The following is a 24,127-nucleotide window of genomic DNA, read 5'->3' on the forward strand; positions in this document are numbered from 1 at the left end:
CAAAAGGCCTGCAGTCCCGGAGCCCCAGGCCGCGGAGGGGTAGTGCTGGCCCACCTTCCCTGCAGGGGCCAGCTCTCTCCTCTGATCCCCTGCAGCACCACCAGGGGCTCCTCTGTCCTTAACAAGCACCTATTAGTGCCAGGCCCTGCCTTCACAGCACTGAGTAAGACAGGACCCACCCCTGCCCGGAGGAGGACAACAAACAACCAATTGATAAACTGGGTTAAGAGCTGTGAAGAAAGGAATCAGGATGAAGTGGAGAAAGAAAGGGAGGGCTCTCAGGAAGAGAGAATTAAGGGAGAGCCTGAGGGGCAGATGGAAAGGCAGAGGCCAGGGCTGAGGCAGGGGCAGGGGGCAGGTGCAGGGACAAGGACCAGGCCTCCCCCGGCGCAGGCCACAGGGAAGCTCCAGGAAGACCTCCTAAGCACAGCGGAAAGCCCTGTGGGTGTCGGCTCAGACAGGCTTTTTGGAAAGCTCCCTCCCCTGCTATTTGGAGGTGGGCAGAGGAAGAACAGGATGCGGGGGAGGTCCCAGCAGCCCTGCCCTCAGGTGAGGATGCCCTATGGCTGGGAGCTCCTCGCAGGCTTCCCACAGGTTCCTTGGGAGATGGGGCCCTGGTCAGCCCCGGTCGCCCCCGGGGTAGCTGGTTTATAACCAGGCACCACTTCCGGCTGCCTTGCCTCCCTCACCTTCCCTCGCTCCCTCACTGGTATCTTCTCCCCAGTAAGCCGCCTGAGCTCAATTCTCTCCCCCAGATCTGCTTCTGGAGGATTCCGAAACAAGACACCATCTCTCCCTGGCCCTGGCATGAAGTGCCCCCCACCTGCCCACGAAGATTCTCCTGGCCACAACCCTGCACAGCGAGGGTGCCACCCAGACATGCCAGGTGACGGCCCACGTGGGATAACCGTGTCCTCTGGCTCCCGAGGCGCCTACCTGAGGCGTCGGTGTCGGTGTCGCAGGGCTCTGTGGGCCTCATGGGTGCCCCCTCCTGCTTGGGGTGGGAGCCAGGGCACTCCCGGCTATTAACCTTGAATTCTTCAGCTTGGCAGGCGCAGCCTTCTCTAATCAGGAGCCTGCCTCTGCCTAATTGAATCAGACATGACCGCAGCCCAGCTCCCACTTCCCCAGCCATTCAGAGCAGCCAGCAGCTGGCCCTTCCTCCTCGGCCCTCAGCCAGGCCCTCATTCAAGTCTCCATAAGGGCCTCCAGGTGTTCTTCTCTGCACCAGCACTCGGGATGCTCTGGAAATCAGCTGGGAGAGTTTCCGTGCTCTGGGAAGAGCACTGGGCTCTGAGTCAAAAAAACTGGTGCAAATCCAGTTTCTCTGGGTGACCTCAGGCAAATCACCTTCCTCCTCTGGGCTGCAGAACCTGACACTGCAATGTGGCGGATGGGCTGGAGGGTGTCTGGGGAATGCTGGGCTCTGAAGGCTGGAACTGCGTGGATGCAGCCAGGATGGGAGAGGCTGTTTGATGGCTCCAGAAACTGCAAACCCCTGTAGCTGCAAGCTGAGCCGTGAGCATTCTGTGGGCCTTGGGTAGCCAGGCCTCTGGCTTCTTCTCCAGCACGTTAGCCCTTCAACAATAGCGCTAGTGATAATAGGTCCCATTTATTCTGAGCTCGTGCCGTGCAGCATCTAAACACTTGCGAGCTTTATTGAGCAGGACAGGTAAGACCCAGGCTCTCCCTCTGGACTGCCTGGGTTCTAGCCATCTCTGCCACGTAGCAGCTTTGCCAGTCACGTGACCCCTCTGTTTCTTAGCGGCACAATCTGTAAACTGGGGAAAATAACTGTACCCACCTCACGGATGGATGCAAAAATTAAATGAGCTAAAACATGTTTGTTGCTTTCTGCTAAATCCCTGGGCTGCCTGGAACGTGCCCTGGTAGAAAGTTGGGCATCTTGTGGCTTGGCCCCTAGATCTGTTGCCTGCGCCCACTGGCCTTCCGAGTGGCGGAGCCCACTGTGTATGTACTTCCTGGGGGTGGGGATGGAGTTTAAGGTGGGCACCCAGTGGAACACTAGAATCAATAGGCAGGGAAGGTGCCCACTGAAATGGGTACCCTTGCCCCTCTGCCCTGGGCCCCCACTCAGCGGCCAGTCCACCTCAGAGCTGCACCAAGAAGGCCAGGCGGGCCTCACCCCTGGGCTATTGAGCAGTTTGTGCAAGGGCCAAAGCAGCTGCAACTACGGGAAGGTCTAGAAATCAGAGCAGGACACGTGTGGGGGAAGAACTCAGTCCCCAGGAACACGGATTTCCTCTTCCCAGACAGGAGAAGAGGGAAGGGATGCTAGTGGGGCTCCTAAACCCTGGAGCCTGGGAAGGATTAAAGACCGCCCTCTGGGATCTTTTCAAGGTGATGGCAATTTTCTAAAACTGGATTGCGGATGGTTTCGCAACTCTGTAAATTTACTAATAATCGCTGGATTAACTGTATATTTAAAATGAGGGAATTCCTTATTATGTAAATTATACCCCCATCAGGCTGTTTGAAAAACCAAATCTCCCTCCTGTCCTAAGCACTGGGGCAGGCCTCGCCCAAATAGCCTCCGGTAGCCAGAGCCTCAGGCTGTGTGTCCTGGGTTGGGGGGCGGGCGTTCACATTGATTTCGGATTGCCCACGTGACAAGTGGACCACGTGTTAGAGAGGTTCGGTCTGGGGGTGGAGTCACAGCTACACCCAAGGCCAAAGTCAGGTCTCAGTTTGGTAGCGGGGAAGGGAGACCAGCATTTTTGGGTTCTCTCTGAACCAGCCTCACTGGCGAGCCGGGCAGCCCCCTTCTCTGAGGTCTGATCCCACAGCAGGAGGCCCTCAGTGAACACGGGCTGGACTGGCCCTGGTGCTCCTGAGTCTTTCACCTTCTCACCTGGTGAAAAGCCTGGAGTCCCCTTAAAGAGTCCCCAAATGTGGAAAGTGCCCTCAACTGTACCTTCAGCTACTTCCTACTGTGTGACCAGGGCAACCATGGGGTGCTGATTCTATTCAGCCTTATGGTCCGATGAAAGGTCCCACCTTGCCATCTGAAGCAAGTTCCCCTGGCCGTGGCCCCTGTGCTGCTCTTCATTACACACCCCTGTGTCGTTAGGGGGGTGCACACCTGGAGTTGGGAAGGGTTTGGATCCAGCCTCTGACACTTACTAGCTGAGAGGTCGTTCAACCAATCTGAGCCTGAGATTTCTCATCTGCAAAAAGGAGGCATGAACCTCACAGGATTATATGGATGGTTAAACAAGATAGATCATGCTCAAGTGTCCAGCACAGCTTCAGCCTAGTCTGCGACCGCCTGCCAGAATGCCGGCTGGTGTAATATCCAATGTTGCCACAAGGGGGAGCCAAACACACACGGATCCCATGAACTAAGGCGCCTGAACTGACTGGTGCCTACCCTCCAATCTGCATTAAGACCCAATTTACCAGGGCCTGTGAAGGTGGGGAAGGGTCACGTGGTCTCCAGCACGCTTGCCTCTTTCACATCCGACTTGCTGTGAATGTCCTCCCTGCTCACAGCCCTCGGCCCCCACTCCAGACCCTGGCTGTTACATGCTTGGTCCAAAGACCCCCAAATTCTGTCCCCTCACCTGATGCCAAAGTGTGGAAGGGGTTAACGACTGTCCCAAATCACCAGCTGGACACTGGATGCCCCACGCCCATCTCCTCTGGCCCAGCTCAAGCCAACCCTCTCGCTCTCCAGGCAGACAGACTTTCTTTCAATTCCTTGAAACTGCCCCAATCCTGGCTCCTGGGCTCCGCCGCTTCCCACAGCAGCGGGCCAGGCCCTGTCTGTGCCATCTCCCACCTCAGACCACGAGCTCCCCAGGGGGCAGGGCTGAGCCTCGCCCACTTCTGTGGCCCTGTGCCTCACACCACGAAGATGATGAAAAATGCTTGAGTGGACCAATGCTTCCCGCCCGATGCCACCAGAGGAGACCGGTCTACAGGGCTGAAGACCTGGGTCTGAGGTTCAGCTCCACCACGGACTCCCTGTGGAGGGGCAGCTAGCCAGGGGACTGGTTACAACGCAGCGGCAGTAATTACAAGGCAGGGACCTAATTGCGGAGCAGGCCTCCGGGGCTCTGTCGGGGGCGTACTCCCCTAGCTGGAGCCTCCAAAGGATGCCACTGCCCTGGGAGCAAGGGAGTGGGCACGTGGGGCCTCGGGCACCTGCACACCAGGACCATCCTCCCGGGGCTGAAGTTTCAGGGAGACACAGAAAGCACAAGCCTGAGAAAATAACGGGGACCTCCACCCCCTCTCCCAGTACCAGGATACCCTTCCCCACCCTGCTGCCCCCGTTCCACCCCGGCTTTGAGAGCGGAAAGTCCTGTGCCAGGACTGAACACAGAGGAGCCCTCCCAACCTGGATGTGGCCTGCACACACGCTTGCTCTGGGCCTCCCGCCGGCTTGCCCACCCAGCACAGCAGCTGGGCCTGCGGAAGTCCTCGTTCCCTGGAGCTGACGCCCCTTTCAGGTGGGTTGGACACAGCTTCCTGTGGCCCCCTTCCTTTCACCTGCCCACCCAGGTTAAAGGGGGCCATGGCGGGGGGTTGGGCAAGGGCTTCTGTGCTGTTCCAGCCCCCAGCCTCCTGTGGATCCACAGTCCCTAGGTCCAGCTGGCTCTCTCACCCAACAGCATAAAGAGGCTATTTGTGCCGCTGCCAGTGGCAGAGGGGCTGGAAGGACAGAACGGCCCATGTCCCTGGCCAGACGGGTGGTGGTAGGGGCCTGCCGGGTGCGGTGAGCCGTCCCACTGACGAGGGTCGGACCAAGACTCAGCAAAGCAGGAAGCGGGTGGGTGGGCTGCCCACTCCAATTCCCAAGCCACCCGTCCCTTGGGGAGTGCCAGGAACAGGGATGCCTCAGAGGTCCTGAGAGCCAGTGGGGTGCCTGGTGGTGGAGGGGGCAGCTTCACCCCCCAGTCGGCACCCAATCCTGGCGAGCCATCCCGGAGCGGAGAGGGGCTCAGGAAAGGTCAGCCCAGCTCCTGTCTTCAGCTTGACTCGATTCCATTCCCCTAGTCTTTTCTGAGTGGCCACCGTGCACCCAGGAGGGGTGAAGAGGAAAGGGGGAGAAGAAGAGAAAGTTCCCATTTACTGAGCCTCTGTGACGGCCAGGCACCCTCGACGCATTTACAGGCATCAGTGTCCTGAACCTCACAACTATCCTGCCAAGAGGGTACTGTTGGCCTCTTTTACAGAGATTTCAGCGGTGAAGTGACTCATTCAAGGCCACAAGCAGAGCCGGGTGTCCTGACTGTTGTCTCTGGAGTGAGTTTAATTCAATTCAAAATTTCCACCTAGTAGTGGTAGCCTTGAGCCCTGAGTTTGTCAGCCTACCGGGTCCCTGGCACATAGTAGATGCTCCATGAATACCTGCTGGGTGAAGGCCGAAGCAGAGATGCTCTCCAGGGCTCTTCCCAGGACCTTCTATTTGCTGCCCAGAGAAGCAGAAGGGAGGGAAGAAGAGAGTAACCTGCCTCAGCACCTACTAAGTGCTCCACACACGGCCTCTACTTCATTCTCCTCGGTGCCGGGCAGGTAGGTGTGACTTATGGAGAAGGTCACGCTGCTGTCAGCAGAAGCCTGGATGCTGAGATCCAGAGTCAGGCTCCTGAGCAGGCCTGACCTGGAGTTTGGCCAGGATCGAGGCTGTGGGAGCTCCTGGAGGAGGCTCCCCAAATTCTCGGGGCTATCCTGGCTGCACGGCCGCGCCCACGTCCCGTCTTCCTGCTGGGTCCCGCGGCAGGGCTGGCAACGTCCCCTCTGTCCTCCTGGACTCTGCTTTCCCCCAGGGAGGGCAGCCCCAGCCTCCACTCCCTTCAGAAGCATCACTGGGGAGGGAGTCTGGGAGACCTTGTAAAGAGCGCCTGTTCTGGGAGGTCTGACCTCATACCACCCCAGCCCCAGAACAGCTGCCTGTGCTCTGCCCGGGGCCTCCGTCTCTGGAAGCCTCGCTCAGCACTCTCCGCATCAGCCGCTGGGCCACCTTCACGAGGCCCAGGCCCAGATCCAAACCTGGCTCTCCGCCTGGATCAGGTAGGACAGCCTCCCTCTCTCGCTGGCCTGTCCGGGCATGGACACGGCGGTGGCAGGGGTGTGGACCCCGGGCCAGATGGAAGCTGGCCATTGGGACAGGCTGGGGCAGGAATGGGTGGTCCCTCTGAACACTGGGCCGTTGTTTTCGGCCACAACAGAGGGCGGCTCTGTGGCCCTGGGGCTGAGGAACAAAAACCTGTTTAGCAAGGCCCTGTTCCTCCCGTGCAATTTCGAGAATTTAACCAGGATCTGGCTGGCTTCAGCGGGAAGAAATGGGCCAAGGGGACAGGACCAGGCCTAGAGCCGAGAGGGGCGGCAGGGAGTGGAGACCCTCAGTTGCTATGTGAGCCCACTCTGCGCTGCAGGTGTGTGTGTGGGCCCTGCTGGCCGTGAGCTCCCAGGCGGGTGAGCCAGCGGCAGGTCCACGAGTGGGAGGTGATGGAGGGGGGCACCTCCGCCAGCCCTGGCCTCTGTTTTTCCCCTCTGCGACACGGGGGCCAAATGCGTGTGTGCCCACCTGCCCACGGGCTCGGGCCGAGCGCAGAGGCCCACCAATGTCAGGCGGCGGCGAAGGGAGGCTGCAGTGCCCACAAGTGGCAGAGCTGTTGCGGCGCGGGGGGTCTCTTGCCTCAGTTCCCCCCGCCCAGGACTGCCACGGTGACGACAGCGAGCCTGGCCTTGGGCAGTGCTGACCGCGTGCTGGGTCTGTTCTGTGCCGTCCACGCACCATCCTCCCAACAGCCCTGGGCGGCCGGCGCTTTCGTTATTCACACTCTACAGATACGGAAACCGAGGCACAGAGGGGCCAGGGAGCCCAGACCACCTAACTCCAGAGGGGTCGAGGATGCTGTTCACTCTGAAACCCTGACAGCAGGCAGTGCAATTTTTAATCTTGTTAAACGGCCCCAACCTGGGTTCAGTCAATGCTTATCAGGTGCCAGGTCCTGGGGGTCCAGAGATGTGGGTCCCCGTGGTGGGGAGAGACCATAAACAGTGTGGTTGGTGCCATGGCCAGGGCTACGGGCTCTGGAGAGGCTTGCTGGAAAGCCTGAGGGCTGAGTAGGACTCGGGCCGGGGTGGGTGGGCAGAGGGGACAGGAGCGCTCCAGGTGGAGGAAACGGCTGGGCCTGGGCGTGGAGGCTGGCGACAGCCGGCTGCAGCCCTGTGCAGGCACCTAAGGATGAGGGTGGTGTCCGTGGGCCAGGAGGCTGGAGAGATGAGAAGGCCGGTCTCAGGCCCTCGGGCCTCATGGGGCTGCACCTCCCCTAACCCTTCTCTGAGGAACGTGCATCCTCCGGGGGTGGTGCTGAGGACAGGGCTCCTGGAGGGCCCTCTGAGAACCTTTAGGTTCACTGTTTCAATGATGCAAATTTAAACTGGAACTAAAAGAGGCATTTGCTGGGTCACGTGGTTGACTGGCGTCCTGCCCGGCAGCCTGAGCTCCCATTTCCATCACTCTCATCACAGGGGAATCAGAGCTGAGGGACCGGCTGCTCGGGGGCTCCTTGTGGAAGCCAGGCCAGGGGACGCCTGCCTCCCTGGTCCAGTGGTCCAGGATGTGGGTCTCAAGCCCTCAAACACGGGTAAGCCAGGGAGAGCTGGGCCAGCGGGTGTGGCCCCAGGACCGGGTGGGTCATGTGCATAGGCCAGGGGGTCACCTTGGGTGCTGCAGGGGTGCTGGGTGTGGCTTGCACGAGGCCAGGCTTATCTGCTTGTCAGAATTGACGCTCAGGACCACCCAGGACTCGTCCTGCGCTGAATCCCATTGAGTTCCAGGGATGTGTCCTTATCCCCCTCCTTCCGGAGCTGGTGATCAGGGCTCTCTCCACCCCAAGCCAGCCTCACGGCTGCCCCAGAATCCACACAGGAGAGGCTAGGATGCGTCATCCCCAGCTTCTCTTGCTCGCCCCCTGCTAGCTGGGTGACCTCCGGGGAGCCACTTCATCTCTCCGAACGGTCACATCACAGCCTACCGCCTGTGGGGGACTAACAGAAAGCCTGAATGACGTCAGTCATCCATCCGGCAAATCTCCCGAGTGCCTGCTCTGGGCACTGGGATTACGGTTGTGATCCGAACACGTACGAGTTCCTGCTCTCCCAGACCGACATAACATGGGAGGGAACAGGTCACATGGGAGGTGGTGATAAGTTCCGTGAAGGAAGATAAAGCCAGGACGGGGAGAGCCAGTGCTGGGGATTTTAAACAGGGAGGCCAGCCAGGCACAGGCAGCTCTTTGAGTCAAGGCTGCAAGGAGGTGAGGGGCCAGGCTGGGGCTCTCCTGGGGAGGGGTGAAGTGGTCCAGGCGGAGGGAAGAGCCAGTGCGAAGCCCTCAAGGCAGAACGTGGCTGGAAGGTGTGAGAAGCGGCTGGAGCAGAGGCAGGAGGTGCCACCAGGGGCGACGGGGGGGGCAGGCGGAAGGGCCTCGACTCTGAGCCACCAGGGAGGCACGCGGGATTTTGAGCAGAGGAGGGACATGATCTGACCTATATTTTTAAAAGATGATTCCTTCCCCTGTGTTGAAAAGGGACCGTAGCGGGTGAGGGCAGAGGCAGGGAGACCAGTCAGGCCAGAATCCAGGGGTGAGACGAGGCTCAGCCCCACTGGGGTAATAGCAGGGAGGTGGCGAGCTGTGGGCAGGGTCTGAATAAGCCGAAGGTGGCGCACACAGGATGTGCTGACGAGCTGCTTGGAGGGGTGTGAAGGAAAGAGGTGAATCTAGAATAATGCCAGCATTTGGGGCCTGAGCCAGGGGCCCCAGGAGAGCTCAGTGCTGCTCCCACACGGCAGCAGTACCCGTCGGCCAGTAGTTCAAGGAGGGGGGGGCAGGGCCCTCGAGCAACCTTCCTGGGGCGGCTGCCTGAGAGGCGAAACGACCAAGGCTGCAGTGCCAGGCTCACCAAACGTCTCTGTAAAGAACAACCTTTCTGTGCAGGGACGGTGGTCTAGCGCAGCCACCAGCAGCCCAGAGGTGGGCCCCGCCCTCCACCCACAGAAGCCAGTGAGCGGCCTGGGATCAAAGCCGAGGGGCCGGGCCTGTGGCAGGCCTTGTCTTCCCTGCAAGATGGAAAGGGCCACGGTCCCCACACCCCAGCCCCCGTGAGCGCTCAGAGGTCCCGCAGCAGCACACTTGAAAGGGGCCAGGGTTATCTGCAAAATTCCAGTTAAATCCACAGGCTTTGATAATTTGATAAGCCACTCCACAGTCACCCCAGAGTCAAAATAACGCTGTTCCTCGATCCTGTGTTTATGTTTCAGGATGGAGGGGGGAGGTGTACGGTGGCCTGGGACAGAGCCCTGAGAGGGAGGGGCTGCAGGCACTTGGCTGACAGAGGGTCGGCCCGTCAGCCCAGGTCACCCATGGGTCTGGGCTCTATGGCGAGCACACTCTGCATGGAACACAGGTCTCTCTTGGCAGGTTCTGGAGGCTGAGAGGGGCCAGGGCGGAGAAGCCCTTTGGAACTGTGTGGCCACAGCTGACCCCACCTCCTGAGCCTCAGGCCCGTCTCATGCTGGAGGGGTTCCTATTCTCAGGCCCTCTCTTGCCAGATGAGATGTGAACTGGCCCAGGTGTGTGGTACCACCTCAAGAAAGAGGCAGATAACCCCTGTGGCCATGGTGACTCAGAGGCTAAATGCTTTATGGCTCCTCCCTGCAAAAGCCAGGCTGTGATCTGCAGGGCTGGAGCACGCACAGGGCCACATTCCATTCCGTTCCACAACCTCCCACGAACAAAACTGCTGTGTGCTTCCAATGGGCCAGTAACATTGGCCGGGTTATCTCAGTGCACATGTCGTCTCCGTAAGCCCTCTGGACTGCTCCAGGAGTCCTGCATTCTCTCTTTTCAGGCATGGGGACACGGAAAGGCAGAGAGGCTGGGCAAATGATCAGAGATCACAGAGCCTTGAGCGGTGGGCCTGGACCCCAGAGCCTGCCCCGCAAAGCCACGCCTGCTGCCTCGCCAACACACAACTGTCTCCCCGAGCTGGTTTCCACCGTCCTCGAGGGCCTTCCAGGGATGGGCAAGAGGCTAACCTACTGCTACTGGTGCTCAGGTCAACAGGTGACATAGGACCAACTTACGTAGCTGCCTGGCAGAGAGTGGGTTTAGAGGCACGAACCAAAGGCAGGGTCAGTTGATTTTGTGGTGATGCACCTGCTATTTCACCCATCAGCAGCAATTCTTCTCCCGTCCTCTGGGCACACGATCATGTGTGACTCCAACGACAACCCGCCTGGGGAGGGGCATCTCCCCTCTCCCCGTGGAAGGAAGGAGAACAAGAGGCTCTGAGAGGCCATCACAGCTGGGGAGTGGCAGGGCCAGGTGGACCCGGTACACTGCTGCCGGTCTCAAGAGCCTTCCTCTGCCTTGGGAGAGTGAGGAAGGCTGGGGTGGGAACACAGAGGAGGGGGGACAGAGAGGATGCACTGAGAGGTGTCAGGACCACAGTCCTGGTCCCCTGATTCCTCCCCAAACCAGGGAGGGTGGGCAGGAGATGTGGAAGGAGTACCGGCCTCTGGAACCAGAAAAATCTGGGTTCAAGTCCTGACTCCAGCTGTGAACCTGTTTCCTCATCTGTAACACGGGGACAAGAGCATGTAACTCCCGGTGCAAACCTCTCTCACAAGCCTGACTATCATAGTAGGTACAGTGAGAGCGATGTTTTTCCCGCTGGTGAGAACACACATTTGTATCTCATTTTTTTGTGTGTGGTACACGGGCCTCTCACTGTTGTGGCCTCTCCCGTTGCAGAGCACATGCTCTGGACGCGCGGGCTCAGCGGCCGTGGCTCACAGGCCCAGCCGCTCCGCGGCATGTGGGATCTTCCCAGACCGGGGCACGAACCCGTGTCCCCTGCATCGGCAGGCGGACTCTCAACCACTGCGCCACCAGGGAAGCCCTGCATCTCATTTTGTTGTTTACAAAGCTCTTACCCAGCCCACGTGTCATCTAAGTTTCCAAGACAATCCCTGGAGGTAGCAAGATCACGGATTAATCACTCTTCCCTCTTTTACAGATGAGAAAGAGAAGGGGAAGGTACCTGAGTGTAGCCAGTCGTGTGCCCAGTAAGCAGCAGAGTTGGGGTGTGAGCTCAACACCACACCTCCCACTCCCTGTGGCTTTCAATTGCTCTATACTGTGAACCACACTGTGATGAGTTTCTGATGGTTCACAGCATTTGCTTGTTTCTTAATCCTTTGGTAGCCAGTAAAGGAGATGGCTTTTGTTGGGCCAGGTGAGCCTCTGAGCCGAGTAATGCTTTCCTCCCCCGGAGGGCCTAGGCCACTTTAGGCTCTTAGTCTTACAGCATGGGTGAAAAGAGAAGGGCTCCTTTGGGCAGGACTGCCACGTATGGGTGTGCAGACTGTGCGCTCTACTACCTCTATGGGCGCCGTTCACAGAGAGTGCACCGTTCACAACGGCGCCCCTGGAGCTGTGCAACACACGCTTGTCTGTAGGCTTTCTCCTCCCCATCACCCAATGGCCTCCTGCCTCTCCCCACCTGTCCCAGACAATTCCTCTGTACTGTTCTTTCCCTTCCTTCTGTAGTACCCATCCCTTCTGCCTCTCTCTTGTCCACTCTGGCACTTTGAGATTTCAGGGGAACAGATGTATGAAGTGAGGTAATCCATCTGCATCCCCTTCAGTCCTCTCCCCCAACCCTCTCCCCTACTCGACCCTCTTCCCTGGCTGCCTTCTTCTGCTCATCAACCCCTGGATTTTCCTCTCCATTGAGAAGCTACTCTGGGGAGTGTGGGCGAGGGTAGCGTTCTGAGCAAGAGAAGGTAGCCATGAGGATGGAGTTTGGGCATGTGTGTGAGAGACCAGCAAGACCAGGTAGGTCGTCTTGACCACCAGGCCCAGGGTACGCTGTTTCCAGAGAGGAAAAAAGACATGCTTGGCGCCCCATTTCTCCCCAACATGGAAAATCAGCCAGCCCTGGGTTCAACTCTCATGGGTTCAAGATTTGGGTTCATTCAAGTCACATGCCTGTCACATACCCAACCAGCTGCATGACTTCGGGACAATTCATCTAACTTCACGCCCCTCAGTTTCCTCCTCTGTAAACCGGGCTACGTTAGTCTGTTGGATTGGGTTGGCCAAAAAGTTCATTCGGGCTTTTCTGTAAGATGTTGTGGAAAAACCCGAACAAACTTTTTTGGCCAGCCCAGTAAAATGCTACAGGTAAAAGCCATTGAGTAAACACTCTGTGCACACTCATCGTTGTTTTTGATGATGATTATAAGATCTGTTGCAGCAGCCTAGGACCACTGGGTTATTCAGCAGGTGAGGTTCACCTGGGCAGCACGCGCCCTCCTGGTTCTGCGTTTCAGCTGGGAGCTTGGTAGCCTCAACGATTAAGAGCAATGACCGCTAACCCTGGGCATCTGAACTGCATGACCATTATATTTTCTGTTGTCTCATCTGCTCCTGACAATAACCTGTGAACTATAAAGAGTTTGCAGGAAAACCTCCTCCCCAGATGCAAAGATACCCTCCCTTGCCAGCTCTGGGGTCAAGAGAAATGAGGAACAAGCCTTGGCAACAGGAATCTGGGGAAGATGGTCCGCCTTCCTTTGGTGCATCTTTGCTTAGCCTCGTTGGCCTTGCCAGCTCTCCCCCCAAGCACACGGAAGAGGCTTGAGCTACCACTTACTCTTTTGGGGGGTTGACATCCTCCGGTCGGGCCTCAAAGAACCGAAAGACTTCATCACATTGTGAAATATGGGGTGGCAGCCGGACAAGTGCCTGTGGAAAGACAGGAAGAAAGGGCATTAGGCCTGATGAAACTGGGAACAGGAAAACCAAAAGCAGGGCCAGCTTGGGCCAACAGTGATGGGGGAGGCACGAGGAAGACACAATCAATCAGCTACCCACCCACCCAACCAGACAACTAATCAAGAAATTAACTAATCAGCTAACTAATGAAACAACTCTCCATCTGTCCATCCACCCATCCCTCCCATCAACTAAGCAACCACCCAATTAATGAACTAACCAACCAGTCAACTAATAAAATAACTTATCGGTCAACCAATCAACTTTTCAACCATCCAGCCAACAATTCAACCAACCAACTATCTATCTAGCCAGTTAACCAACTAAACAACCAGCCAAACAAGTGAAAAAAAAAGGGGGGGGCCATTAAACCCTAGGTCTCAGGGCCCTCAAGAATGAATTATTCTGCATGAATCCTGAAAGAATTCTCTCTTGCCCACAGAATAAGTCCAAGATCCTTAGCCTGACAATCCAAGGTCTTTTCCTCCTGGCCTTGTCTCCCGCTAGCCACACTCCAGCTGCACCAGGTATCCACAGTCCCTAAATACTCACTGCACGATCATTTAATGACAAGCTGATAATTCTATCAAGGACAACAGGGTGCTATGGCAGAGTCTGATAGGACCTGGGAAGATTGGGAAAGGAGGTGGTTTTAGGAAAGTCTCTTTCAAGCTGAGTCCTGAGGGTGGGTAAGAATTAACTGGTCAAGGTGAGGGCGGGGGCCGAACCAAGCATGGTGGTTCTAGGAGCTGAATGAGGTTGGTGTGGCCTGGTCTAGCAGGGCCTTGCTTAGGCCAAGCTGAGCTGAGCCTGAGGAGCAGAATAAACTGAAGGGTGTGGAAAGGCTTCTTAGAAGAATGGGCACGAGCTCGGCCAGAGGGGTGTGCAGGATTCAGACAGGCGGGAGGAGGTGAGCGTCCTGAGCGGGATAACTGTGCAGTCAGGGGTGAGGGCCAACTGTGAGCCTGCATCCAGGAGGGGTGAGATTGCGCCGCTGGAAAGGGAGGGATGAGGGTCAGAGGTGATCAGTTTCCCGCTGTGCACCAGCACGGACTCCACACCTTGCAGCCTGGGCACGTGGACCACTGTCTCAGCTCAGTGCAGCGTGGAGCGGTGGGGAGAGGGTTGATCCTTTAGTCCAGACAGACAGGGGAGGTCACCGTCAAAGCAGGGCTGGGGAACGAGGCCAAGGGAACGCTGGGCTAGAGCCAGGAGAAGGAAGAGGCAAACCCTGGGCTACAAAAGTGTGAGGAGGAACCGCTGATAAGGAGGCTCCGGGGCGGTGGTCAGACGGGAGCCCGTCTCGAGCCTGTGCCTCTCCAGGCCCCCTGCACCAGGGCTGCTTCGGGTGCAGTGACCCGACCTGGCAGCTCCCCTGTGCCAACCGTGCTGGGCCTCCATGAGTGTGGCCACCGGGAGCCTCACGATGGTCCTTGTGAGGGCAGATCTCATTCCCGTGTTACTGAGGAGACAGAGGGGTCAGGGAGGCCGCGTGGCCTGCACACAGGTGGGAAAGACCCTGCTAGAAGGGAAGCTCCATGCGGGCAGACTTTAGTCTGTTCTGTTGACTGCTGTGTCCCCAGATCCTAGAAGAGTGTCTGGCACTCAGTAAGTATTTGTTAAAAATGAATGAATGGGGCTTCCCTGGTGGCGCAGTGGTTGAGAGTCCGCCTGCCAATGCAGGACACACGGGTTCGGGCCCTGGTCTGGGAGGATCCCACATGCCACGGAGCGGCTAGCTCCGTGAGCCACAATTACTGAGCCTGCACGTCTGGAGCCTGTGCTCCGCAACAAGAGAGGCCGCGATAGTGAGAGGCCTGCGCACCGCGATGAGGAGTGGCCCCCACTTGCCACAACTAGAGAGAGCCCTCGCACAGAAATGAAGACCCAACACAGCCAAAAATAAATAAATAAATAATTTTTTAAAAAAATAAAGTCGCTTAAAAAAAAAAAAATGAATGAATGAATAGGGCTTCCCTGGTGGCGCAGCGGTTGAGAGTCCGCCTGCCGATGCAGGGGACACGGGTTCGTGTCCCGGTCCAGGAAGATCCCACATGCCACGGAGCAGCTGGGCCCCGTGAGCCATGGCCACTGAGCCTGCGCATCCGGAGCCCGTGCTCCGCAACGGGAGAGGCCACAACAGTGAGAGGCCCGCATACCGCAAAAAAAAAAAAAAAAAAGAATGAATGAATAAGAGTTTGGTGTGCAGAACCACTGTCCAGTAGTGGTGGGACATGATAATGGGGCAAAAAAAGCACATGTGGTCTTGGGTTGCATTGATAGAAGTACAGTGTTGAGGAAGGGGGCAGTGATCACTTCTTCTCTGAGCTGCTCAGGTAACAATTTAAGTGTGGCATTGAGCACAACGGCCCTTCCCGAAGCCACACCCACACCTGGGCAAGATGGGACAAGACCTGATCTTAGTAGGTAAGACACACTGTGTAACTCCCTGCTGTTCCTTCCAGAGCCTGGGGCTTTCCAAGGGTCTCCAACAGATCCCATCCCCATGACCAGGAGAGAGATAAAAAAAAGAAAGGAAATTAACATTCAATGAGCAAATACCACGTGTCAGTCACTTTCTTCGGCTCCCGGACTCTCCAACCATCCAACAAGCATGGAGCTTTCAGCGTGTGCCCTGGTGGTACAGGCGTGAGCCAGACGCAGCCCCTGCCCTCACAAGTGCACATCTGATGATGTGCTGTCCAATTCTGTCCTTGAGGTACCCATCATTGCTCCCATTTATGGTGGGAGCTGAGGCTCCTGGGGGGGTGAAGCCCCAACTAAAGTGGCAGAATGAAACCCTGTGCTCGACATAGGCTGGGTGGAACTTACCCCCAGAGTGTTCAAGTTTTCATTTAACGCACATGGTATGTGCTGTTTTCTCCCCCAGGAGAGAAGGGCAAAAGGACAGAAAAAGTGAGGAAGAAGAGAGAAAGAGAGAGACAGAGACAAAGAGATGGAGGGAGGGAGAGAAAGACAGAGAGAGACAGAGACACAGATGGAGGGAGAGAGAGGCAGAGACAGAGAGATGGAGGGAGGGAGAGAAAGACAGAGAGAGACAGAGACACAGATGGAGGGAGAGAGACAGAGACAAAGAAATGGAGGGAGGGAGAGAAAGACAGAGAGAGACAGAGACACAGATGGAGGGAGAGAGAGGCAGAGACAGAGAGAGAGATGGAAAGAGAGAGAGAGAGACAGATGGAGTGAGACAGAGACAGAGAGAGACAGAGACACAGATGGAGGGAGAGAGACAGAGACAAAGAGAGAAACAGACAGATATACAGAGAGATGGAGAGGGACAGGGAGCCTGAGAGGGAGAGGGAGAGACACACAGAGACAGAGAGAAGCGGGGCTCAGGCATGTGCAGAGAGCAAGGGCTGCTGGCAGGAAGCAGGAGGGTGGCAGGAGGGAGCACTAATGGGACGGGATGGGCAGGAGGCAGGAGGGAAGTGTTACCAGGGGCCCAAGCTGTGTGCAGAGTCACTGCCAGGGTGACCTCCCTGACCGGCAGGAGGCGGGGGTCGGGGATGGGGGGAGCGGGGCAGGCGCCCTCCCACTTAGGCGCAGAGCTGCTGGCCAGCTCCCCCCACTCTGCCGCAGCGGTGAACACAGGGGCTCTTCATGCCGACAGAGACCGGCATTCCGGGGGCAGAGGACGCGTGGGCTGGAAGGGCCTCAGACAAAGAGGCCTTTTGGGCGAACCGCTGCAGCATCTTTATTTAACAGGGAGCCCCGAGGGGAGCCGCGTTGAGGGCTCGTCCTGATTTCAGGCTGACAAGAGGCTCTTGGCTCAGAGCAGCTTCCAACAGAGCTGCCGCCAAACCCAGCTCTGGCCAAAATCATTTGGCAGGAGAGCTGGGTGCTGAGCCGTCAGTCCCCACGGCCTGGGCTGGCAATGACAGCCAGAGCCGGGGAACCCCCAAACCTAGCTATTCTTGGAGGAGCAGGTAGCGACCAATACATGGGCATCTTCAGGGCCACCACCGCCGGCTCAGGCCTAAAACTCTGCCATTGGACGTTCAGGATGTATGCCATGGGGTGGTTAAGTCAGGGCTAGGTAGATGGGAGTTTGAGTCCTAGGTCTACCGTTAACAGGCTGTGTGATGCTGAATGCCTTGCTTGCCCTCTCTGAGCTCAGTATGATAGATCTCATATGGCACCTATCTTTTAGGAGATTCAATGAGATCATGAATAGGAGAAGCCTAACGCAGTGCCTGGCACTGAGTAAACAGTAAAATTTAGTTATACTATTGTCTTCATTATCATTATGTTTTGGGTGAAAGCAGTGAGGTATACTAGAAACAATGGGAGTCAGGAGACTTCAGTTCTACAGTAGGTCCAATTCTGCCGTTATATACTTGCTCCATGACCTTGGGCAGCCACCTCACCTCTCTGGTTGTTGTTTCTTGTAGGATAAAATAGACTAGCTTCAGAATCTCAAACCGTATCTCATAGAACACCTGTTTGATGAGATCAAATGAGTTCTGTGGGCACATGTGAAATGGTGCCTTGTAGATCCCCATCTTGGCCTTGGTGGGCATCGTGTTCATTAGCACAGCAAAGGCTCTGAGAAGTCCTGCAGGCAAGAAACCTACAGAGCTGTGTTCAGGCCAGTACTTATTAATAATAACGACATCCTGGGAATTTGACTCATTTAATCATCACATTAACTCTAAGAGATGAGTATGACTATGATTCTAGTTTAACAGAAGAAGAGACGAAAGCACAGAGAGGTTAAATCATTTCTCAAGGCCATACAGCTAATAAGTGGCGAGATTTTGAATGAGGTGCCTGAGTCCAGAGACTATGCTCTGTCTGATCTGCAGCTCTGTACTTCCGCCAGCATTACCCACGAGTCTCTGACTGTGGAGCTGGTTTTCCAAACAATTCCTATTGACAGCCCATGCAACACAGCTAGGCAAATCCAGGCCAGAGACATTCTGAAGTTTCTTCCAGCTCTAACAGTCAATGGCTCCAGGACTGCAAACAGCACCCCTATCAGTGAATTCAGTGTGCAGTCTATCACCAGCCCGGTCTTTGCAAGTACAGCAGTGGCATGGGAGGGGGCCCCAGGCAGACTGTGCTCAGACCCTCTGCTTCGAAATGATCTCCCTCCAACGAAGCCCACCATGCTGGGTTATGTCTATCCCAGGACAAAAAGCAAAGTTCTGCATTGGTCAAAGCAACTGGGGGTGTCCTGCTCTTTTCACAGGATCAAACATTGTCCTATTTTTAGCAGCATCATTTTGGTTTCTAATCAATGGGAATCTTAGAGTAAAAGCCCAGTGACTCTGGGTGGGGTAGGGGTATGTGGTGGGGGGTGAATGGGCTGAGGGGGCTGAAGTCCTACCCATTTGGCCTCCACTCTCACCCCCGGGGCTGCTTCTCACCTGCTCCGGACTATTCCTCTTAGATCAGCATCTAGGAAGCTGGGGGCTCACCGAACTTTTATAAATCAGAGTATTTCAAACACATGAGTTCTCTTTTTGAAGGATCTAAGCAGCAAATTCTTCTGTAATGGAAATAGTGCTTAATTCGTAATTGCAGTTTAAGGCATTTCACAAGGGAGCCTAGTAATTGGGACCTTGGGGACATGTCACCCTCCTTGGAGGTTTCCTCTGCTTGTGTGCGATCTTTGCATTGTGTCGTCAGATACTGCCTGGCCTCCCGCGTGGGACCAGGCTTCCTGCTTGTTAGTGAAGACACAAAGATAACAGATGGGGCCTTCAAGGAGCTCTTGGTCTGGAGAAGATGGACACACAGAAATTACCCTGCTATGGAGGGTAAGTGTGCAGCATGGAGGCATGCACGGAGTATTCTGGACAGCAGGTGTGGCCAGCTTCCTCCGGGGAGGTGGAAGGCTTCTGGGAGGGGCATTGTGGGAGCCAAATGCATCCCAAGGAAAGGGATTAGCACAGGCCAAGGGGTGGAAGTCTAAGGGAGTCTGGCTAGCTGGGGGTGGCTGCACTTCTGCAGACTGGGCTGCAGCACGGGAGCTGAGGCTGAAGCAGCCCATGGAACAACCCCACAGATGGCCGGGATCAGCCAGTCAGAGGTTCTTGTGGGGCCGATGAGGCTCCTCTGAAAGCCTTTAAGTAGAAAATGGACACAATCAGCTTTATCCCAGGCTGGAAATGCTTTCTTCCTGGGTCTATCTGGACCAGAGGAGATGGAGAGATTCTGCCACCTGGGTTTCCTCCGAGCACCAGACCGCTCAGGAGGCATGAACGCATCAGTCTTGGCTCTCTGCCTCAGTCTCCCCCATTAGCAACACATCTGGCCCAGGCCTGCCTTAGAACAAGGGGCACAAGAACAAAGTTACTCTCCCCGCATCTAGGACCGAGCATGCCAGGGAGCCCTGGTGCTTCTTCTTTTTTTTTTTGCGGTATGCGGGCCTCTCATTGTTGTGGCCTCTCCCGTTGCGGAGCACAGGCTCTGGACGCACAGGCTCAGCAGCCATGGCTCACGGGCCCAGCCGCTCCGCAGCATGTGGGATCCTCCCGGACCGGGGCACGAGCCCGTGTCCCCTGCATCGGCAGGCGGACTCTCAACCACTGCACCACCAGGGAAGCCCCCCTGGTGCTTCTTAAAGGAGTCTGTTTTTGTTGCAACATGAACCTTTTCTTTATTAAGGTGAGAGACAATGATGGGCTATGGTGGAAAACTCCCATGGTGCGAGGGAGAACGGCTGGGGCTAAGAACCTCCACGAAGTGATAGCCAAAGTTTTCGAATATGGGAAGTGGGGCTAAAAATTAATGAGTCTGGGAGATGCAGAGGGTGGGGAGGGGAGATCCTTACCCCTTCAGGGCTGACATCCTTGTTAGGCTTGGAGTCCCTCCCGCAGTCTAACTCCAGCCAACCCCTCATCCCACCTACAAAGAGAGCCTTTGATTCTGAAAGCAAGTCTCTCGTGGACAGCAGAATAATAGAAGTGAGCTCAGCTTTTTGGGTAACAAAAAAATTCTAGCTCCACCCACCAGGAAATGGAGACTTGTATAAACGTTGTTACATGGTGGAGGGTATGCTGATTATTCTCAAACACTCTTTCTCACTGCCCCCTACCCCCGGATATTTATTTTATCCCATAGACAAACACGGCAAACATGTATTTCACATGCAGGAATGGGGTAGATGGAGTCATTTATGGGGTAGATTGTTTGTCCGAGCCCCTAAAGTATAGCTCACACTTGTTAGTGAGATGGAAGTCTTCAAATTGTTGAGACCACAGAACCATTAAATATTAACCGCATAACCATGTTGCCCATTAAATTAATTTATGGAGTTACAGAAAAGCGTTTGGAACCCTTCTTGATAGACACCGGCCCTCAAGAGCCACATAAAACAATCACCTGGCTGGCGCTTGGTAAATTTTCCGTGACGCTCATCCAATCTGCTCCGTATATGTTTAAAATTAACACTGAGATCTGGGCTGTGACGCTGCCATCAGGCAGCGGGACTGGCTGGCCGGCGAGGGTAGGGAGCCTGAAGTCTGGGAGGGTCCGCTGCACGGTCAGACTTTCTATATCTGAGTCCTGGCAGAGGAGCTGGCTACTCCGTGCACAAAGCCGGTTTCACAATTTTGGGTGCATTTGAATCCCCAGCAAATCCCAGACTTGGAGCCCATACCTGTCCAGCAGGTCCAAGGAAGATTCTGGCCAGCCCAGCAGAGCTGCATGGGCAGGGTCCTGGAAATAAAACTCCAGAGGTTCCAAGCAGTGTGTCCGAGGACAGGTAGAGACAAGGGAGGGCTGGCCATGGGGTGGACTGAACATGGCCCCGACCATGAAGTTGGCTGTGGGGGGCAGTGATGCTGAGTGAAAGGTTGGATCCTGAGTGGCACAGACTGGACTGGTGGGCAGCGGGGCTGTGAAGTGCAATGCTGGGCGGCAGTGACCGTGGACGGCAGCTGAACTTATCCCTAATGACCATTCCAAGGTTATTCCAAGGTCTCAGACAATTAGACCACAGATCCCAGCTTTCTAGTTCAGCAGAATTAAAGGTCACTTCTGTACTGCCCTGCCCCCTCTGCCATTCTCAGAGTAAATTATAGCCTGCAAGCTGCCTGGCTGCTTGGTGAACCCATGACGTTGTTCCTTGTTGCCTGGCTCTGAGCAGTTCTCATTTGTGCTAATCAGGTTAGGAGGCCCCTCCCCTTGCAGACCCCACTTAAATGGCTCCCCAGCCACCAGGAGCACCACTGGGGCTCCGGAGCCCTCATCCCGAATCAAGAGTCCTGTTCAAAGCCTGATCCCAGGAGATAAGATGTTATCAGTTTCCTGCTCCAGACGACCCAGAAGACGGCATTTCCACAGAGTCCAACTGCAGATGCCTTGGGCTCCACCAGCTCAGGGAGGCCAAGGCTGATGTGAACCATAAATCCCAGCTGCAAGAGGCTCCCCCCTGCCCTTTGCCCCTCCTCCATTAGCTTTGCCAATTTGTTTAATAACTGCTTGGGAAAGGAATAAAGAGAAATAAAAGCTCAGGCTGCAGCCATCAATTTAACTAGAAACGGCAAATGCCCTTTAAAGAGAAAAATGAATATTGATCTGAAGAAGAGAAGCTTCTACCTTCAGGAAATTCATCATCGGGGCATCCTTTTACATTAAGGCAGAAAACGTGACCAAGTATGATCTGCATAGCCACGAAATCCAAACTTGGGTTAATGAAGAGTATTTGGCAGTGCTTGTCTCCCCATAGTCTTGGGAACACCAGTTACGAAATTGAGCAACTTGGTTCTTATTTAAACATTTTATTGACAAGCATAATGATTCCAAATGATAAAATATTTGTTCAGAAAGGAACCTTATGGTAATAACTCCATGTCGGGACAGAACATTTCAGAAGTTACAAACACGGTGACATATATTCTCCTGCTCAACCCCTTGCATGAACCCTGTGAGACAGTTATTTTTACCCTCGTTTTACAGATCAGGAAGCTGGGGCTCAGAGAGGTAAAGCAACTTGCCAAGGTCACACAGCTAGTTGGTGGAGCGCTGGGATTTGACCCCAGCTCTTCTCAGTCTAATACCAGCACTCACAACAAAACATCCCCCACTTGCTTCTCAAGATTCTTGAGTCAGACTCCACAGTAGTTTTCACTTAACTAGGAAATTCTATCTCCATTAAAGCCAGTGGTGCCCAGTGGTAACATTAACTTGTTTACGCCTTGTAATAATAATAACAAAAAGCTAGCGTCCACTGAATGTTTCCTCTGTGCAGACACTATGTGCTGCTGCCTTATGCCTGTCAGGTCACTGCATCCTCATGACCACCCTCTGAGGAGGTACTACTCTCCTTCCCGTTGTACGGATGTGGAAACTGAGGCTCCGGGAAGTTCAGTAACTTGCCCAAGTTCACAAAGCCAGCAGGGTTTCAAACCCAGGCGGTCTGGCCATCTGGAGGCCATGTGCCAAGGCCACTAAAGTGGGAGCCTCTCATCCTCACTGCAGGGGCCCCAGGGGGTCCCAGGCTCCAGACAAAGTGGAAAGACAAACAGGCTCTGCTTCATGACCCTGCAGTTGCTGCCAGTCTGCTCTTCAGCACTGACTGTTCTAATGCACGTACGTGCATGTGCCTGCGCGCGCACACGCGCGCGCGTGTGTGGTGAGCATTTGCATCTATAAAGATGTATACACGAATATTTGGATCTATCAAGACTTCTGTGAATAAACAAATATGCATTTTGGATGCTACTGAACTCAGGAATGATTCCAAAAATGTCCCAAAGGGAATTCAAAGAAGAGTTCTCCTGTATCCAGCAAAATGCCACACACAGAATCCCTTCAGCAGCGGCCCCTTCACAGAGCTCCCAAGCTGGTGGAAGTGATTTAAAGGAGTGTTTTGTAAACACGGACCCATCATAAAAGGAACAGAGGCTTCAGCTGTGACCCTGGCGGTCCTCATGCCCCACAGGCGGCTTAGTCACGGGGTGACCCCTCCCCGAGGGACACCCACACCCACCCTTCTGGCCAGGAGACACCAGGCCTCAGGATGCATCTGCTAGACCACAGCAGAGGGTTTTGTACAGACAACCTTCCTTCCAGATGGATAGACTCTCTGGCAGATGGACCACCCCCTCCCCTGCCCCAGACACACTCTTACCCGGCAGTACTCATCGATGGGCTTCAGCCTCTTCACAGCTACGTCCCGGATGTGGCTTCTCCGGAAGAGGATTTTGCCTGGAAGAGAGATGCTCGTGAGCTGGGTGACTCTGGGTAAAGCTGCCATAGGGACCTGGGACGCTATCCTTTCATTCCCTCTCCCTCGGCTTCTCAGCATCTTAGTTGGCCACCAAACACCACCACCTCTGCCTGTTGCCAAGGAACAAGAGAGGAGTGGTCACCTCTCCCCGGGGGGCAGGAGGTGCCCCAGGCTGAGGGCCAGGACTTCTGGGGCAGACTAGGAGCCCCGGAGGCTGCCATCTTGGCCAAATCACCTTGTCTGGGCCTAAAGACAGAATCCATGCCCTGATGTGGATGCATCTCTCAAGTGACCTCGCAAATAAATATAAAGGATGGCCCAACCCACCCCTGTGTTTTGTTTCCAGGCCCATCCCTCCTTGAGAAATCGGCATTCATTCCTGCCAGCCTGAAAGGAATTCTTATTCTTAGTTAAGTTGGGTGGCTATTTCCAGGGCAGGCTCAGGCCAATACAAGGGAGCATGGCTGCCCCAGCCTGATTGGCCTCCAGCCATACAGGCCCCTGCAGCTGGGCTGGTGTACCCCTCTACAGGTATGGGCAAGGCTTATGGAAAATGCCAGCCCCCAAACCTTCCCAGGAGGCTCTTCTGAACCAGCCAGATTCAATTATAACAAATAGATCAAAGCATAGTCCTTTTACAATTGGTTAAATTTAGAATCTGAACTCCTTGGTCTGACATTCAATGCCTAACACAGCTGATGTTTCTGTGCCCAGTGGCCACCAATGCCTAGGCCAATGCCTCCTTTTTAGAAACTTGATTGCCGAGCTGGGAGTAATCACCCTCTTTCCAGAACACCCACACATTTTGTCCATTCCTAAGACACTCAACACATTCTGACGTGTATTACAAACATTTGTGAGCCCCTTCCACCAGAAGCCTGTCTGTCTCATCTTAGGGCCCACGGAGCACAGCACGTGGTGAGGTACTCACCTCACAGCTAAAACAGGCATCTATTGTCCAAGACCACCCATTCCCCTCTGGAGAGCCTCCCTCATCCATTCCCTTGTGGGTTCAAATGGGGCCGACCACACCCCCTGGCAACAGTGGTATGCATGTGACCCAGCGTAGCCACCCAGAGTCACAGCAATGGGCTCAGAGATGGGCAGG

At 55.4% G+C, this 24,127-nt stretch overlaps 1 protein-coding gene across 3 annotated transcripts in view; it reads right to left on the reverse strand.

The window, feature by feature from the left end:
* The window catches only part of SH3PXD2A (SH3 and PX domains 2A), a 246,787-nt gene that overhangs the window by 100,098 nt on the left and 122,562 nt on the right, over nucleotides 1-24,127 (reverse strand). For all 3 annotated transcript variants that reach the window (XM_082601531.1, XM_082601527.1, XM_082601528.1), the window contains 2 exons: nucleotides 22,921-22,997; nucleotides 12,697-12,788 (listed from right to left, as the gene is read on the reverse strand). In XM_082601531.1, the coding sequence (XP_082457657.1) occupies nucleotides 12,697-12,788; nucleotides 22,921-22,997 (169 nt within the window). The remainder of the gene's footprint in view (nucleotides 1-12,696; nucleotides 12,789-22,920; nucleotides 22,998-24,127) is intronic.

This window comes from Mesoplodon mirus (genome assembly GCF_964341445.2).
Source record: "Mesoplodon mirus genome assembly, chromosome: 2".
NCBI lineage: Eukaryota > Metazoa > Chordata > Mammalia > Artiodactyla > Ziphiidae > Mesoplodon > Mesoplodon mirus.